General features: G+C 35.9%; 1 protein-coding gene and 1 pseudogene across 1 annotated transcript in view; both read left to right on the forward strand.

Annotated features, from left to right (window-relative positions):
- The window catches only part of CFAP47 (cilia and flagella associated protein 47), a 503,092-nt gene that overhangs the window by 204,993 nt on the left and 277,741 nt on the right, over nucleotides 1–20,358 (forward strand). The window contains exon 33 of the mRNA XM_072744557.1: nucleotides 9,465–9,657. Coding sequence (XP_072600658.1) covers nucleotides 9,465–9,657 — 193 coding nt within the window. The remainder of the gene's footprint in view (nucleotides 1–9,464; nucleotides 9,658–20,358) is intronic.
- Nucleotides 6,193–6,526, forward strand: LOC112918996 (cytochrome c pseudogene; annotated as a pseudogene).

Raw genomic sequence — 20,358 nt, forward strand, 5'->3', positions numbered from 1 at the left:
AGTGTATTAGTTAAGGTATAGGTGATCCTGCCAATTAAAGAATTCAGAAACATAGTGGCTCCAATAAGATAGAGTTTTTATTTTTCTTTCTCATGAAACTGTTGAGAAAAAGGTGGTTTAGAGACAGCAGGGTGTGTCTTCCAGCCTCAGTACTGGGCTTTCATCTCTAGGACAGTTTCTCAGAACAAGAAAGAACACATCAAGGAGTAGTGGAGGAAAAGTAAATACCATTTAAGGATGTCACCTAAAAGATGAATCATTTCCTTTGGGTAGAGTTTAGTCGTATGATTGTACCTAGCTGCAGGGGATGTTGAGAAATGTAGTTCCTAAAATAGATAGCAATGGTCATATTCTGGTACTAAAAGGAAGGGTTAAAGAATGGATAATAGTGAAAATTATGGTTTCTACCTCTGCTACACACTAGACTCTTGCTATAAATATTATTCTGGAGAGATATTTACTAGGAACCATCCCCCAGTAGACGAGACCAGGTTTTGATGAAACTCTCCAGTTAACTTCATGCCAAGTTGCATGTGTAGTAGATTAACATAGCATAAATTATTCCTTCAACATCATGCTCCTTTTTTTGCGTAAAAAAGTGCTGACTTCAGTCCTGAGAATTATTTTCTAGGCTTCTAACTGTGGCACCGCAGAGCTTCCCCACTAAGACCAGTGGAGGCTCTTGCTCTGTCTTCGCAGGTTGAAACCACAGGTAAGGTGAGCTGTGGGACAAGGGTGTTAAAAAAATGAGGGAGAAAATAAAGAGAAGTAGCAATTAGTCACTGAAAGGAAAGGACAAAACTAATAACTAAATACTATATAGTTTATGTCAGACTCTTTGTCACCAGAGGCTTTTTAAATGTGAGCCTGTTTAAAAAAAAAAAATAAAAATAAAAATAAAAAATAAATGTGAGCCTGTTTACTTTTCACAAGCAATAATCTTTTTTTTTTTTTTAAGATTTTATTTATTTTTTCATGAGAGGTACAGAGAGAGTCAGTGACATAGGCAGAGGGAGAAACAAATTGATGTGGGACTCCATCCTGGAGCCCCTGGATCACACCTTGAGCTGAAGGCAGACACTTAACCATTGAGCCACCGAGGCATCCCTAATCTCCAGTTTTGAGATGAGGAAACAAAGGTCCATAGGCATACATACTGTCTTCCCAGATCACCTGATTTTAGCCATATAAAACCATGTCATGTAGATAAAGCTTATCTCTTCTTTGTTCTCTGCTGGGGCACAGAAACCAAGGCTCTCTCGCTGCTGTCTGGTAGCCAAAAGCCTCCACTGCAGTCAGCTACCCAGCCTACCCTGTAGAAAGTTCCTTCTGCTGCATGATTCTTACTCCTTTCCTCTTCTTCCATCAGCCTGCCCTGCCTTTTTTGCAAGATGTCAAGGGGAGAAATCATGTTTTTTCTTGAGTAATTCCCTGAAGGATGTATGAGGGTATTTGTGATTCTCAGCCAAATTTAGATTTGGGAAAAGACCTTTTCTTTTCTGCTTTCTTAACTCCAGTCTGTATCATCTGTAATGTTGCCTGCTGAGAAAAAGGAGCAGCTCTAAAACAGAAGGGCAAAAAATGCCCTACTTTATGGACAAACTAGTCCTAATTTCAGTTTGTGAGCTTTATTCACTTATTCATTAATTTATCACTGCATGCATTAATAGATATGTTTGGGGTAATAAATAATAATAATAATTTATATAATTGTTAAGTAATAATAATAATTTATCTTTCCCAACCTATAAGTCTGTGAATTTAAAAACCAAATGTTGGGATCCCTGGGTGGCGCAGCGGTTTGGCGCCTGCCTTTGGCCCAGGGCGCGATCCTGGAGACCCAGGATCGAATCCCACATCAGGCTCCCAGTGCATGGAGCCTGCTTCTCCCTCTGCCTATGTCTCTGCCTCTCTCTCTCTCTCTGTGACTATCATAAAATAAAAAAAAATAAAAAAAATTAAAAACCAAATGTTACTTGTAAACTCAGAATTTGATAGTATGTCAGCTACATAGTATATGCTTAACAAATACTTGTTGAATAAATCAGTTAACAACTATTATGGTGCAGGCACTGTACTAAGCTCTAGGGGTACACTTGATATAGTCTGTCTCTTCTAGGATTTTGTGTCCTGAAGTATATAAGTAACTATTCATATATAATTACAAGGAATGATGAAACTGCTATGATGAGGTAAGCCCAAATAACTAAGGGTCAGTACACATAGAGAGGAACCTACCTTTCCTGTGCCTTGGGGAAGGTTCCTAGGGAAAAAAAAACAAAAACAAAAACAAAAAACAATTTAACAATTTAACCTGACCCTGAAAAATGACTAGGAGTTTTCCAGGCAGGGTAAAGGGTTGGAGCATAGGTGAGAGAGAGAGTGTGTGTGTACAATTTGTAAGGAGGTTGTAGATGAATTTTGCTGGGGAGCAAGACAGTAACATTTGTCAAGGCAAAGGGAATTAAATGTGGAAATGCCTGAGGTTAGATATGTTTGATTCTGAGGAAGAAGCACACAATGGCTAGGGGTAGGAGGGATAGACTGTGATCCCAGTCACAAATTAGATCATAATTGACTTCATAAGCCAAACCAAGGAATCTGGATTTCATGGACTTTAGCCCAGGGTCAGAGTACTGAGCTCCTAAAGGATTTTAAACAGAGGCTGACATAATCCGCTTTGCATTCTAGAGAGATCACTCTGGTACAGTGTGGAAACTGTTTGGGGGTGTAATTAAGTGCCTGGTACTGGGAATACTGGTGGTAGTGGGAGAGATGAGAAAGGAGCAGCTTTTGTAAATATTAGGAATAGAACTCAGTCTCAGTAGGACTTGGTGAATCATTAGATCTTGATGGGTGAAGGAAACAGAGAGGTAAAAGACGACAGTGGGTCTTACTGGAGTGACTGAATGGAATTTTATCCCAGTCACTGAAATGGTAAGACAAGGGATAATAACAGGATTTTGTTGAGAATAGAGGATGAGATAGGGCAAGAAAGCATAAAAAAATAATTTTGGTTATGCTGTATTATGCTACCCTGTATACCAGGTGGGTATATCCTTCAGTCAGGAAAGAGATCTGGGTGGCAGCACAGATCTGGGATTCTTCATTGATTCCATATAAAGTCATAGGAATAGATAAAAGTGCCCAGTTAGATCATTTGCTGAGCTGTGTTTCTCCATGTCTTGTGTCCAAAGCCTAGGTAGCTCTAGAATCTCTATTAAATCAGAAGCAGACTGGCAATTTCTCCTGCAAAAGCAAACAATGTTGTTGAGATGAGTTTCACAGGTTGGATAAATAGATGGTGATTTTCACACAAATTCCTTTAGATTTTCATTTTCTCATTCCTAGAGGTCATGCATGTACTCCAGGATTGCCTTTGTCAGTTCTTCTTGGCTAAAAGTTTGAATAATAGTATACAACTTGTCTCACCCAATTTGATTTTGTGTCATTTGGTTACTTTTGCTTGTTAAATTTTCATGTTTAATTGTTGCTGTTTTCTTGCATTATATTCCCAATTCACAAAAATGTATTGATGGCTAAAAAATGGGTCATTGAAGCACAAGAGAAATTGTAAACAATAACAGAAACACTCAAATTCTCAATGCTGTTTTAAGTGTAAATATAAATAGGGCTCTCATGTGGATATAAAGGATGAATCTGTGCTGAAAGAAGTGAATGTGATATTTTTACTGAAGAATCTAGACAAGAAAATGATGATCAGTAATAAATATCTGAATAATAAGTTTAGGTAAACTGTTTATTCATTTGTTCCCTGTGTATTGTCTGCCATAAAGTTGTGTGTTTTTTTTTTTAATAGTGGCACAATTGGGTCAAATATTTTGATATTTCTAAACAAAGAACAGTGATCTTTATGGTTAATTTAAACACATTTTCCCCAAACCAATTCAAAATACTATAAAATTAGAGTATTTGTTGCTAAAGGTAGATAAGATACCAGTTATACTCAGGTATTATTTAGAATTTCATGTCCCTATAGAAGACAAGCAAAGATAGTACAAGGGATCATATTTGTGAGGAATATTTATTTATTTATTTTTAAAGGTTTATTTATTTATTTTAGAAAGAAAGTGTGGGGGAGAGGGGCAGAGGGAGAGGGAGAGGGAGAGAGAGAATCTCCAGCAGACTGCACACTGAGTGCAGGACCTGATGGGGGCTCAATTTAACGACCCTGAGATCATGACCTGAGCCAAAACTAAGAGTCAGACACTTAACTATGCCACTGAAGTACCCCTGTGTGGAATATTTAAAATGAGCTTCAATAAAACATGGTTGGAAAGTAAAAATGATGAAATTCTTTTATTAAATGGCTCTGTAGGATGTGCCACAATATCAGTGGCATGCAACATGGAAATACAATTATTCTCACATGTAATAGCAAATATTGCGTGCTTTGGTTGAATATAAGGCAATGTATGAACACATTTGCATGTGTGATAAATATATGCAAAAGAAAGAAATATATGATGATGTTTTATTCTCTATCAGTGAAAGCCCATGCTCTTGGAGGAATGATTCTTTGTCATTAATTTAAGATTAATTTATAATGTAACCGGGAGAAAATCAGTTGGTGGTACATATTAATAGACGATTAGCCATTGATCACAAGAAAGGGTGTTGCAAATGAACCCTTATTCATAGGGAAATGTAAGTCATTAAAAAATATGTTTCTGTTGTGAATTCATTGTTAAAGGAAATAGAAAATTTTTAAGTACTGTCAATCTAAGGCTACTGAGTTACCTAATTGCTTTGTGATCTCTGTAAATTCAAGGTCTTTATTTCCAATTTTGAGATGTCCTGATTATGAAAGGAAGGTCACTCTCACATGCATTTTTCCAACAATAGTGAGATGAAATACAGTATCTTCCTAGCACTGATGTTTTTCTGCATTTATCATTTTCATTATTTTAAGTGGCTAGTTCAAATGATGCATCACATGATGCTTTCATGTCTTGGACATATACCTATAAGATTTGAATATCATTATTTTTAAGGTGGTACAAATCACTAAAGCATCAAAAGTTTGGCTTTTTCCCAAGATTAGTTGGGGAAAAAATGTATTGAACTGTTGAATTGACAGATAATCTGAATATGATCATGTAGTTTCTGCACAGCTGAGTTGATAATTGGGAGCTGAAATCCAGCCTACATGCTGCTCATTAAGGCTATGGACACTATTGGAAGCTGTGTCTCAACAATTAAGGGGGGGGGGCTTTTACTTTAAATAAGGATACCATCAGGACAACAATTTCTCAGAGAGTGTGCCACTTTCTAATTTCCACAAAGATACTGTATAAGTTATTGAGCTCCTGACAGTGGAAGCTGAAGAAACTTTTCCCAAAGATGAATGCCACTGAAAAGTAAAGTACTATTATCTTTAATGCTATTTCCCGAGTTGAGTGTTTTTACTTTTGGCTTTTCAGTGTGATTTGATCATGAACCAGCTTAGCATTTAGTTGGTATTTGAAAGAAGATGAAGTAGACTTTAATAAAAAGATATCTCCGTAATTTCTGGCTTCATGTTAGGCCTCACTATCCATAACAATCAAACTGAGCATCTATTCTGTTAACCTGTAATTATGAGGTAGGATTTTCTCATTTGGTGGACATAGCAAGAAAAGAGATTACTGAATATATAAAGTGATATAGCTCAATACATTAATCATCTAGGTAGATATAAATACCTTGATAGAGATTGTAACAATATCATTCATCTCACTGATATGAAGCTATAATTATTCTCATTTTACTACTAACATAATGTTCTAAATATCCTGTTGAATCTTCATTTTTTTAATTACAACAATTGGTGGTCTTTGTGGTTTCTTAATGCATATTTAGTGGTCTCTGGAGATAAAATTGGGAGAAACAGACCTATAAAGTTTAAAGAAAAGATATCATTGGTTAGGAACCCAATATCTATTTTAAAACCCAGTATTTAAATAGGTAAGGAAAGAGAATCCTGCAAAATGAGCTTGAAATAGGCAAAAAGATAGCAGTAATACTTTATGGTATCAGGAACAAGGAGGGAAGAAAATCTTTGAGGAAGGACGTGTTATCAGATGAAATTGAGAGGTTGCTTAAGATATTGATTTAAAACTGTTGGTTAGAGAGCAGGACGTCCAGCTTGCAAATGGGCTTCTTCGTTTCATGCGTGACAGAAAAGCTATTCAAAAATGGGTGATGTTGAGAAGGGCAAGAAGATTTTTGTTCAGAAGTGTGCCCCCAGTGCCATACTGTGGAAGGGAGGCAAGCACAAGACTGGCCAAACCTCCATGGTTTATTTGGGCGAAAGATTGGGCAGGCCCCTGGATTTTCTTACACGGGTGCCAACAAGAACAAAGGCATCACCTGGGGAAAGGAGACCCTGATGGAGTATTTGGAGAATCCCAAGAAGTACATCCCTGGAACAAAAATGATCTTCGCTGGCATTAAGAAGACAGGGGAAAGAGCAGACTTAATAGCTTATCTCAAAAAAAAAAGCTACTAAGGAGTAATAGTTGGCCATCACTTTATTTATTACAAAACAAAAATGTGTCATGACTTTTTTTATGTGTACCATATCTAAATTGATCTCATTGACCAAAATTCAGATCATGAGTGGCTGATAGAATGTTTCTCTTGGACAGTCCTGATTTAAATAAGATTGGCTTCTGGTTAAATTAATATGATCAGTTTTTTGAACTTTGATAGTAATTCTGGTTTAGCAAGTGCTGTCACTGTTTTCCCCTTCTAAAAAATATGATTGGAATTGATTAGGGATGTGTAGCTTTTCACAGAGATGGTAAATGCCACCTCCAAATGTATAGATTGGTTTTATATTTAGATTTATATAACGGTCATATTAATATATTTAAATACTGAGGAAATCCCTTCACTGTCTCAGAACAGCAAGACTCAGCTGTGTTTCAAGCTGTATTCCATAGCCTGTTAAAGGCAATAGCTGAAGATAAGCTGGCAGTGTCCACTTTATCTTTTTAGTCTTAACTATGCTAATTTAATTAAAATTCTTTGCACCCAAAAATAAATAAATAGATACATAGATAGATAAAATTGTCTGTTGTATTGAACAACAAAGATGCCAAAGGCACTTTCAGGGTGAATGCCCGAAATGATTAATTAGGGGAAGGTTATTAGATGGACTTTGGTTTGATGAGCAAAAGGAATAAATGTGGAGACAGTAGGGTAGAAAACTCTTTCATGAGTTATAACTGGTAGAGGTAACTGATAAAAGAATCAGGGAGAAGCCAAGTTTGGGAGAGCTCTCTAAAAGCTGAGTGTAAGTAGGCATGTTTTGATATTACTAAAAAGGAACTGGTAAGAAGGGAGGAGTTAAGGATCCAAAAGCTAAAAAAAGACAACTGATGCAGAACTATGCCAAAGATGATGAGTAGATTTGGTATCTAATGCAAGAGAAGGGATAGCTCATCCATTGTGGTTATAGAGAAGGAAGAAAAGTGAGTGTCGATGCAAGAACTTTTGGACAAGTGGTAGGACACTGCAGTGTTTTCATTTAAGATGTCATCCATTTGCTCTTTGAAGTAGTAGTGATGATGGATCTTCTGAGAAAAACTAGCATATAGGCTGAGAGGGAAGGAGATCTGATAAAGAGATGATTAAGGAGCCAGGAGCCCCTATGGGTAATGGGAGTGAGAAGACAAGGGAAAACAGATCTCTGGACCTGCAGGGCTTTATCTTTAAATCAGGAACAGGTGCATCCTGGGTTTCCTGGAACCCCTGTAGTGATTGATCCCTGTGGATGGCGTGTGCTGTGCCTTAGAGCTGAGGTCAGATTGCTGCTGTGCCTTCCACCACCAGGAAACTCCCCTGTAGATTCAGTCTTCTCTTGGTGCTTTTCCTCTATCTCCTGTCTTAACTGAAGCTTATGTATTCACCCCCATATCACATCCAGGTTGTCCTCTTTGGGAGGGGCTATTGATGAGCAAACTTGAATGCTTCTTTTTAAATTTGCTTTCTCTATTTGCCTTTTAAAATTATTGTTGTTTTTGTAATTCTTACTCTGTGGACTTAAATTATATTCCCTTTACAACAAATTTGTGATCTTGATAATATTTAGACTTAACTGACTGCAATACATTTTGTTGGTGTGATAAACATTTATGGTATGTTTGAGCAATGTTTCTTATATTCTTCTATTAGATCAAAGAAAAGGTAAACTTCTACAAATTAAATCTGGTCTGACATTTTCTAATTCCCCTACTTAAATTAATTGTGCCTTTTTGGGCTACATTTTGAGTTAAGATTTACTAGAATAATTTATACACAGTTTAGAACATTCTGTGAAATTGTAACAGATTAGCAAAATTAAAGTTTCACCTCATGTCTTGATCTATTTGGTATTCAGTTTTTTGATGGGGAAGTACTTGACATTTTCTCATTACTATTCCATTTATTCATTATGAGACCAATCATTACTTCTAAAATATTATTTTCTTTAAACATAGTCCAAAAATATAAGAGTCATTTCCTGGTAGAACAACAGCTTGAATTTTAGATGAGGCAGAAACACTGACAAATGGAGACATGGTATGACCTTGTTCTTGGGAACTCTGGAAAAGGAATTAGCTTTAATAGCATGTTTTAAATTGTTGTTCTACCTCTTACGCTCTACCTTTTAAAATATTTTGAAAATCCACCATTTCGGATTAAGTATCTTTCTAAATATACTTGAGCTAGGGATTGCATTGTTTCACTGTCATGTTCCTATTTCCAAGCACAGTAACTGGCTTCATATCATGCACTCAGTACGTCATAATTGAATGAAAGAATAGATGTAGACCTTCTGACCTCTTAGCTAGAATGCAATTTATGTTTGAAACATTCATATTGCCTCAGTATCCTGTGCAGTAGTTACCACAGGACTCTCTACAGGCCTATTTCTTCTCTAAATGGGGCTCAGACAATTGAATTATTTTTTAGCTTTTAATAGTTTGTGTCTTTATTCTCTTGTCATATGTCTATTCTCTTTCGCTTTTCATCACTGTCCTATTTTTTCCTATTGTCATTTGTTGTAGCCTAAAAGACTAGATATCCAACTTACAAAACTTTTCTATAAAAAAAACCAAATAGGCACTGACTTAAAGTGCACAAACAGGTTTTTATGAACTAAGTGGGAGAAAGTAAGCTTACAGACTCTGAGACTTCACAGATTGTAGCTCAGATTGTTTACATATGCATTATGTACTTGCTGGCCCACCTCCACGAGGATTTCAAACATAGCTGAGATTTGGATAGGTGAGTTGTTATTGCATGTGTCCTGACTTTTCATCTTTTTTATAGGGGGTCTTCTGATTTATTTTGCTTTTATATTGGATGTAATTAACCAGAAAATATTGATGACTTGCTTTATTTAGTCTTCAAATACTAATTTTTAATTTTGCCATTCAGGTCTAGTAAGGGTTCTCCCTTTTTCTCAATTTCAGGTTCTGGTACTATCCCGGGTTGTACCACACTGTAGCAATAATCTGCCCCCAATACCTGTGCAAAATTCTCCAAAAGTCAATCCTTGTTTTTCATCCAGCAACATATATTCTAATCCTGAAAGGATTCTACTTAATTGGATGAACAGAAATTATGAGAATGCCCGACATATTATATGGAAAAACTGTCACAAAGGTGAGAATTTTTTTCTTTAAATAAATTATTACCAATTTTGGGGTGACAATGTAGAATTGGACTCAGAACCCATGGATTCTAGGCCTTACTTTTTTCTGCAAACGGGATCTCTTAACATCTTCAAGATCAGTTTCCTTACATGTAGATGGAAATAATAAAAGATGCTTCTTTAATATATTTTGAAGAATAAATGATAAAAATTATGTAGAGATGCTCTACAAAAGATAGCCTTCATATCATTGTTGACATTTTCAGCTCTTTAAAGTATTAAATTTAGGTGACAGTGCTCAAACCTTGTATGTCCTCAGTTGATATCAAGTGAAATTTGACCAGAAAACGTCTTACATGTCATTGTGACAGTCATGTTGGAAATCACTGAGTGCAATAATGCTTCATGAATTTGAAGGGAGGTTGGTCATATTAGGTCCAAATATTGAGATAAGTGGGTGTTCCTAGAGAGACCCATTCAGTGTTTGGGTGGCCACTGCCTCGTTCTTTCCTTGTGGAATGAGACTCTATAAATTTCCACCCTAAGATCTTTCAGGATTTTTTTTCCTTTTTTAAGTTCCAATTTTCTGTGTAGTATATTTTTTCCCTCCATCATAACCACTGATTATAGTGAAGTGGATGACAGTGTGCATATTGGTTGTTTCTATGGCTTAAATTCAGTCCCCCTCTTCCAAGTACATACAAACCTCTTATGTTCAGAAGGGGTTGTGTTTAAGTCATTAAATTTATTTTTTATACTAAACCCTCAGAGTTTAAACTTTAGAAGTAAGAGGATTTAAGAGTGTGATTTAAAATGAGACTTTCAATTACAATTGCTCTCAACTTGAAGGCATTACTTCAGCAAACATAGTGACATCAAAATTGAAACAGATATGTTGATATATTGGTATTAGGCAATAATAAACATAGAATATTTTAGTACCTTCTAATTGATGTGCTGATAATATCCAAATAATTTGACTTGAATCTCTGAATAACATTCATATTTTATAAAACTGTATTTGGCTTTTTTAAAAATATAAAAAACAAAGTTCAAATCATTAGTTAGATTACTGTGGTGTAAAACTTAACCAAAGTACTATAAAATATGTATATATACCAGAAATTAGTATATTCATTTGTTGTAAAGTAATATGGTTCTATTTTTACCAACAAAATGGTCTATGCAAGTTAGTTTCAAATAGTTTGCTGCATTTTTTAGAATAATACATTACAGGCACTAGCCCTCTTTTCTTATTTAAAAGAAATACTGGATTTTCCAGCAGCCCAGGTAGCTCAGCAGTTTAGCACTGTCTTCAGCCCAGGGGGTGATCCTGGAGACCTGGGATCCAGTCCCGCGTTGGGCTTCCTGCATGGAACCTGCTTCTCCCTCTGCCTGTGTGTCTCTGCCTCTGTGTGTGTGTGTGTGTGTGTGTGTGTGTGTGTCTTATGAGTACATAAACAAAATCTTTAAAAAATATACTGAATTTTATGCCTTTACAAAGCCTTTGCATTTTTCTCTGCTTCCTTCTGCTTGGACTATTATTTTCCTGTTTGTCTTCATGATTCCGTTTCTCACTTCATTCAAGTCCCTGCTCAAATATCACTTTATCTGAGAAGCTTTCCCATTACCCTCTCTAAAATAGCATAGACTTCCATCTTTCTCTTTCTTTCTCTGTTCTTCTCAATAGCATTTTCCCAAAATTATATATACAAAATGAAGAATCTGTTTTCTCCAGTAGAATGTGAACTTCTTAACAGGAACAGTTTTGTCTATTTTGTTGTTCACTGGTATGTGAACATGTGGAGGGTAGGGCTGCACCTGGAACCTTTAGATTGAGAAACTCTTGAGAGAGATGCCTGGGTGGCTCAGCGGTTGAGCGTCTGTCTTTGGCTCAGGGCATGATCCTGGCTTTCCAGGATCGAGTCCTGAGTCCTGCCTCGGGCTCCCTGGGAAGAGCCTGCTTCTGTCTCTGTCTCTCTCTTTGTCTCTCATGAATAAATAAATAAAATCTTAACAAAAGAAAAAGAGAGAGAAACTCTTGAGAAAGAGGCCCAGCAATCTGTGTTTTATTAGTGTGATTCTGATGCACACTAAAGTATGAAACAGTTAAGCTATAGTGTCACAAAAAGTGGTTTCCTTAGTGCTTTTAAATAGTTCACAGGATGGTATTTATTTACAATTGTATATCTTAAAAACCTTTCCTTTAAATAATAATTCCTGTAACATAATAGTAACTGAAAATTTCCCCAAATTAATCAAGCCACAGATCCAGAAAGATCAGGAAATAACCAAGCAGGATAGATGCTTAAAAAAACAAAACAAAACAAAAAACCCTTTATAGCTAGGAATACTACATTCAAATTGCAGAAAATCAAATATAAAGAAAGAATCTTGAAAGAAACCAGATGGGGAACAACGCCTTATGTATAGAGGAACTGAGATAAGAATTACATTGAACTCAGAAATCATGCAGTCAGGAAGAGAGTAGAGTATTTAAAGTGTTAAGAGGAAAAAAAAATCCTAACCTAGAATGCTGTACCCTGTAAAATTCTCTTTTGATAATGAAGGAGAAAACATTGCAAAAAATAGACCAGTGGACCTTGCTTATAAATTTTGGGGGTAAACTGATCAGTTGGCAGCTTTCAGAGTCATCTTTATGGATAGTCTGTCCTTGATCAGCATGATGGGGCAACAAATAAATAATTTTTTAGTTGTTTATGGCTTTCCCAGAAACTCTTGAGAGTTGGGCAGTGGCTTCCATGTTACATATCTGCTGAGGTCTTTATCAGCACCTCCACCTCAGTCAAGACAAGTCTGACATATTTTCTCATTAGAATTTCTTTGTAATGATGTAGGAACAAGGAAGGATGTGATAAGTGAGGGAGCTTTCCTTGTCAAGGAGAGTATGGAGTGGTAAAGTTGGAATCAGTTGGTTCAGAAGACTGGCCATCCAGGGCTTTGAATATCAGGACAATGTCTTAGGACTTCATTCTGTTGGCCTTGGAGAGTCATGGGGAGATGGCCAAGGCAGCGACTGCTATGATAAAATGGGTATTTGGTCTGGTGGCCACAGCAAGCCCATGGATCGAAGTACACTGAGGTCACATGCTTTTGTTCAGCACATTCTGAATTTAGTGCTGAGAGGACACTGAGATTTCCTAACCCTGGACTTTCTATAAATTTGTTCAAGAGTATGTGGTGCTGGGAAGTCCAAGTTTGAGAGTTTCCTTTCATAGCTATAGATAGTTGCTCAGAGGCACTGTTAAAAAGCAAACAAACCAAAACACGAATAAAAAGAGTTACCCATCCTATGTCTGAAAATTCATAACATGGTGATTTGTTCTAAGAGTTGTGAAAGTCCAACAGCATTTTCCATGTAATAAGTGAACACTTGTTTTGTATAAGTAGGGGACCTTTTTAGGGCTTGCCAAGGCGTATATTTGCCCTTATACCACTTATCCTCTTGTTCCCGCTAGCTCTTTGTATTGTATGTCCTTAAGCTCTTTATCATTAACACAAGTGTTTTTCACTGATGAACCTTCTTTTTTCAACTTTGTGACAACTTCTTCTGCAGTAGATCATGCCTGTGATAAAATATCCTGTTTGTTATTCTTTGGACCCTTTTCTTTAATTGCTATATTTGATTGCTAATGGAAATTTTATCATCCTATAATTACCTGGTGATTTTGAGAACCACAACAGACCATTTTTGTAATATAGAGTTTAATTTCGGAGAGGACTAAGTACTTTCATTTGACTGTGCTTTTAACAAAAATCCCAAAATTGGAGCATTTTGAACTGTCTGTTCAAAGGAGCTTTATTCTACAAAATACTATTATTTAACTGATGCTTATTTTAACATTTTTTTCATGAAGTAACAATTGTAGTTCTTATGAATGGAAAATAGTTTTTATTCTATTTTTTCTTGTGAAGCAGTCATAAATATATTTTATCTTTTCTTTTATATACTATCTAAAGGTATCCTTGATTTCATTTATCATGGGCTGGTTTGTTAAAGTAAACAATATTCAGCACCTGGGTAGCTCAGCAGTTAAGTGTCTGCCTTTGGCTCAGGTCATGATCCCAGAGTCCTGGGATTGAGTCCCACATCAGGCTTCCTGCGCGGAGCCTGTTTCTGCCTTTGCCTATGTCCCCACCCCTGTCTCTCTGGGTCTCTCATGAATAAATAAATAAAATCTTTAAAAAAAAACAATATTCAAAAAAAAAACAATATTCAGTACACATTTGGGAAACTGTACTGGCCTTTTAATGGTATCTATTCTTAAAACTAATGTAGTATTGAGGTCTTAAATATGTATATGTTGGTTGTTTCAAATGTGTCTAATTTTCAACTTTATTAAACCAGAAAATAGTCATTATTTACAAAGAGTTTTATATTTTTTCCAGAAGTTCCAAATTATCCCTTTAATGCTTAGCATTAAATATTTATTGTCAATGATGCAAGATTAAGATGCACATAGATGATAGAAATGGTATAATTTGATATTTTAATGTTACATTTAGAATGTTTTATATTGGGAATGTGACTGTCAGTCAATATGTAGAAGTCATGATTAGTGTGAAACTCAACACTAAATTCAGAGAAATGCCAAGCAGTCAAACAAATATGAGAACAGAAAGTTAAGCCATTTCCAGTGGATTAGCATGTGGTTTAATAAATCAGGGCAAACCAAGTCAATATCCATGTGTCCTGGAAAATGAAGGATGTAAAAATTCATCCACAACCAGACCACATTCTGTCTTTCATGTTCATACCTACTCAATGTCAATGCTTTGAGCCAGAGACCACTGGGAACACATGGATAGTTGAAGGAATTCTTTTCAATGCTCATTGCAATGAGGCAGACCATACATTATGGAGAATCATGGAGTGTCTCGCAGTAAAAGATAATATGAAAGACAGGATTTGTGCATTGCCTAGGTAAATTGGGGACAGGTTCAAGGAAAAAAGGATTTACCTTAATTGTATGCTATCAGGGGCAGTGGTAATTCTATCAGTAACTTAATAAATCTTATCTCGAGGAAAGAAGACTATAATTGAGGTCAACTCTTTAATTGGTAGAAAAGCAATGACCACTTTTATTAGTCAGGAGAGAGGGATGTTTGGTATTGTCAACCTTAAAAATAATTATTTTATTAAGGCAATGAATTTATTTGAGAATAGCAGAGGAATGGCAATTCTGGACAAGCAGACTATGGCAAACCATAGGAAGTATGAAGAGACAAGGGGAAAAGGGGAAGATCAACTTTTATTAGGTTTAGGAGGAAATTGGGGAGGGTTGTTTTGAACAGAAGTTCACTGGAGAGGAACAAGAGTTTGAGGATGTGGTGGTTTTTCATTGGTTACAGATGCATTATTGCTGGGGCAGGGAAGGGTCTTCTTTTTCTTAAGAGCAAGAGATAAAATACTTCCCTTTTCCTGCTTGTTATGCAGGCTGCGGTGACTGGTACTACTTTGATTCCCCCTTCAGGGCTTCCCTAACTCAATTTTTTTAAAATTTTTATTTATTTATGATAGTCACACAGAGAGAGAGAGAGAGAGAGACAGAGACAGAGACACAGGCAGAGGGAGAAGCAGGCTCCATGCACCGGAGCCCGATGTGGGATTTGATCCCGGGTCTCCAGGATCGCGCCCTGGGCCAAAGGCAGGCGCTAAACCGCTGCGCCACCCAGGGATCCCCCTAACTCAATTTTAAATGAGATTTCCATTACTCATTTTCACAATATTTTGTAGTATGCTGATTAAAGAACTAAGAATTTTACATATAATGGTTTATTTAATCCTCAGAATAAGCAACATGATCAAGTAACTATTGCTATTATTAACAGGAAAACTAAGGCAGAGAGGTTAATTTATTTTCCTAGGAAAGTGTGTGACTGGGCTTTGAATCCAAGCAGTTTGACCTCCAAGGCTCATGTTAAGTATCATTGTGTGATGCCACTCCTTCAAACTGTTAATTCTTCTTTAGCTTAGATCTGTGCAATTCTTGCAAATTCTTTCCTAATGTCCAGAGAGATATCTCATTTCCCTTTTCATCCACCAAGAGTGAGTTTTCAAATCTGGATGCCCTTTTGCAATCACCTGGGAAATTAAAAAAATGAAAATGGATGCCCCACTCCAGGCCAACTGAAACTGAATCTGTGGGGGTGTTGCCTGCACATCTGCAGCTTTTAAAAGCTTTCTAGGTGGCTCTGGTGTACAGTGAAGGTTAAAAACTCTAATATGTGCAAATTTAAAAATAGGGAATAAGATTAAATAGTGCAGAGGTACCTAATAACATAAATCTTCGTTCACCACAAGAAATATATTTTCCAAAATATGTCTCAAATTTAAAAGAAGAAACTTATAAATAACATTATGAATTCTGAGGGTTTTTTGGTTCTGTTTCGTTGCTAGCCATTATGATTTTACATAGCAACGGTAACCATTGCTGTGACAGGTAAGTTAATTCTTGCTCTCATTTCTTCTCACCTTTCTGCCCAAGTGTATCATCTCGTTACATTCGTTATGCCTATATTGTCAGTATTTATAACCACTTCTATTCTATTCTGTCGATAGTCCATTAGGTGTCATTTTACCTGGATTCTCCATTTTTATTTATTTTTTGGATTCAGTTATTGGGTGGCTGGCTTTCATAATTGTTTTGCTTTTCTTTTTCTTTTTTTTTTAAGATTTTATGTATTTATTCATGAGAGACACAGAGAGAGAGAGAGAGAGAGAGAGAGAGAGAGAGAGAGAGAGAGGCAGAGACACAGGCAGAGGGAGAAGCAGGCTCCATGCAGGGAACCCGACGTGGGACTTAGTCCTGGGTCTCCTGGATCAGGCGGAAGGTGGCGCTAAACCGCTGAGCCACCCGGGCTGCCCTTGTTTTGTTTTTCTAAGAAAACCCTTTCCAGGGTCTCTGAGTTCTGTTTGTAAATATCTTATCTAAAAAAAAAAAAAAAATGTATGATTGCATCTTGACTAGGAATAATATTTGAGTCACCCTTTATTTTTCTCCAGACTCTATGTAGGGCGTCCTGTTGTGTTACGTCTATAAAATAGCTTGGCAGATTGGAGATCAGGCTGATGACTTCTCCCCTATAAGTGATTTGCTTTGTTTGACTCTAAACTTATTTATATTCACAAAGTGGGTGGTGTGTACAAGAGTATGAAACCTGTTCTAAACATTTATTTTGTAAATTTGGCATAGGAAGTATTTACTGTATTCCTGTTGAGGTGAAAGATATTGGTTGAAATGAGTCATGAAGAGGATTTTTCTTTCTTCTTTTTAAAGAAAAGGGTGGACTTTATATTTGTAAGACACTACAGGATATGAGTTGTTTTGTTTTGTTTTTAAAGAAAAGGGTGGGGATCCCTGGGTGGCGCAGCAGTTTGGCGCCTGCCTTTGGCCCAGGGCGCGATCCTGGAGACCCGGGATCGAATCCCACATCGGGCTCCCGGTGCATGGAGCCTGCTTCTCCCTCTGCCTGTGTCTCTGCCTCTCTCTCTCTCTCTCTCTCTCTCTCTGTGACTATCATAAATAAAGATTTAAAAAAAAAAATTAAAGAAAAGGGTGGAAAAAAATAAAGGGTGAAATGAGGCTTTTTCTAACCTTTTATTAACATGGATGATCTTACACCTGACCTTTTTCATGCTTAAGCAAAATACATTCAACATTTCATCATTAATTGTGATATTTACTGTACAATTACTTTGTAGATTGTGTTCTAGAATTTATATCCTTTCAATTTTCCAGGAATTTTTATAATGAATACTATTTAATTATATATATTATATACAGTTGACCCTTGAACAACATGGTTTTGAACTGTGCAAGTCCACTCATGTGTGGATTTTTTTTTTAATGATACAGGACTGTAAGTATATTTTTTCTTCCTTGTGATTTCTTTTTTAAAAAAGAGGATTTTATTTATTTAATTTAATTTTATTTATTTATTTATTTATTTATTTATTTATTTATTTAACAGAGACAGAGCATGCACACAAGCAGGGGGAGTGGCAAGCAGAGGGAGAGGGAGAAGCAGGCAGAGCAGAGCCTGATGTGGGACTTGATCCCAAGACCTTGGGATCATGATCTGAGCCGAAGGCAGATGTTTACCCAACTGAGCTACCCAGGTGTCCCCTTCCTTGTGATTTTCTTAATAACATTTTGTTTTCTCTAGCTTATTTTACTGTAAGAATACAATATATAATACATAGACAAAATATGTGTTAATTGACTTGCTTATGTTTTCACTAAGGCTTCTGGTCAACAGTAGGCTATTAGTAAAGTTTTGGAGGAGTCAAAAGTTATATACAATTTTTTCACTGTGCAGGAGATGGTACCCCAAACCCCACATTGTTCAAAGGTCAACTGTATATGCATGTATCTCTCTTTCTATTTATCTCTATCTCTCTCCATATGTCATACTTACAATATATTAAAGTGATTATTAAATGTAAACTAACCTTGCATTCCTGGCACAAATTTAATTTTGCCGTGGTAGCTGATCTTTTTTCTAATATCTTTCTAGAATAGTTTACTAATATTTTAGTTTTTTGCTTTAGTTTACATGCGTGATGATTTGTAATTATTCTCTGTACTTTTTAGGGGTTTTGTTTTGTTTTGTAAATCTCAACAATTGTAGTATATTCCCTCTTTGTAGGCTTTGAGAGAATTTCTAGAAAAGTGAAATTGCTTGTTTCTTAAATTCTGTAGAATTTACTGGTAAGATTATCTGGACCTATTATTTCTTTATACTTCTTGTTTTTTTAATCAATCTTTGTCCATAGTAATTATCATCTTAGTACACAAGATTCTTTATTTTTTTCTAGTTTAATGATGCACTTAATGTGGAAGTTCTACCAAATCTTATATACATTACCTCAATCTCATGTGGCTGATCTTCTAATTATTATATTTGGCAGGTCTTATAATTATTTAGAGCTCACATATCTTCATGATTCAATAACCTTTAGAAACAAGATGGTTTCTGCATTAAAGTATATATTACTTTGCATTTCTAAAGTGCTTTAAAATAATTAAAAATGTACTGTTATCTGTTCTGAATGTAGGCACAAAAATCCTCAAAAATACTAGCAAACAGAATCCAGAAACATTTTAAAAGGATTAAACAAAATTACTACATGAGATTTATCCCCAGAGTGCAAGATTGATTTACATAGGAATTCTGAGGTACCTGGATGGCTCACTCTGTTAAGCCTCCAACTCTTGGCTTTGTCTCAGGTCATGATCTCGGGTTTGTGAGATTAAGCCCTGCATTGGGCTCCATGTTCATTGGGGAGTCTGCTGGAGATTCTCTCCCTCTCCCTCTGCCCATTACCCTGCTCTCTCTCCCTCTCTCTCTAAAATAAATACATCTCTAAAAAGGAATAGAATTCTAATCAATGCAAAACTCCATATTAATAGAATATTAAGGGAAGTAAAAGAGACCATTCCAAAGGACACAACAACAATGAAAACACATATCTAGCAAGAGACTTATACCAAGAATATATAAAAACACAGCACAATAATAAAACAACAAATAACCAAATTAAAAAGAAAAAACAGGGGGCATCCCAGGTGGCTCAGCGGTTTAGCACCACCTTTAGCCCAGGGCGTGATCCTGGAGACCCAGGATCAAGTCCCACATCAGGCTCCCTGCATGGAGCCTACTTCTCCCTCTGCTTGTGTCTCTGCCTCTCTGTCTCTCTGTGTCTCTCTGTGTCTCTCATGGGTAAATAAATAAAATCTTAAAAAAAAAAAGAAGAAGAAAAGGAGATAAGCAAATGGTCAATGAGCACATGAAGAGACTCAGTATAATACTAGTCATTAGGGAAATGCAAACCAAAAGCACAGTGTCCTAGCACTTGACACCAACTTGGATGACTAAAATTTTAAAAAAAGGGAAAAGAAAAACTATGACAAGTATTGGGGAAGATTTATGGAAATTGGAACCTTGCACATTCCTAGAGAAATTGTAATTGATGCAACCACTTTGGAAAACAGTTTAATGTTAAAGAGTTTAACATTTCTCAAAATGGTAAAAAAAAAAAAATAGATTAACTATTTGTCTATGAGAACAGAGAATACTATGATTCAGCAATTCAATTCATTGGTTTATACTCAAAATGTTTGAAAATACATATATTCTCACAAAAATTCTTAAATAAATATTAATAGCCAAAGTGTTGAAGCAGCCCAAATGCCAATAAACTGATGAATAGATAAACACAATGTGGTATATATATATATAGTCATAAAATGGAATGTTACTAAGCTATGAAAAGAAACAAAGCACTGACACATGCTAAGGCATGGATGAACCTTGAAAACATTATGCTAAGTAAAAGAAGCCATAACACAAAAGGACACATATCTTGATTCCATTTCTCTGACGTGTTTAGAATAAGCAAATCCATAGTGATTGAAAGTAGGTTTGTTTTTTTCCAGTGAGTGAGAGAAGAGAGAAATGGGGAATGATAGCTAATGAGTATGAGGCTTCTTTATGTGTTGATAAAATTATGCTAAAATTAAATAGTGGTGATGATCTCACAGCTCTATAAATATATTAAGTAATTTAATGAATTGGACAGTTGAATTGGATGAAATTTATGTTATATGAGTTATATATCAATAAAGCTGTTCTAAAAATGTACTGTTTTAATCACCTAAAATGTAATTTAAATAATTTTTTTTAAG

The sequence above is a fragment of the Vulpes vulpes genome, chromosome X (genome assembly GCF_048418805.1).
Source record: "Vulpes vulpes isolate BD-2025 chromosome X, VulVul3, whole genome shotgun sequence".
Classification (NCBI taxonomy): Eukaryota; Metazoa; Chordata; class Mammalia; order Carnivora; family Canidae; genus Vulpes; species Vulpes vulpes.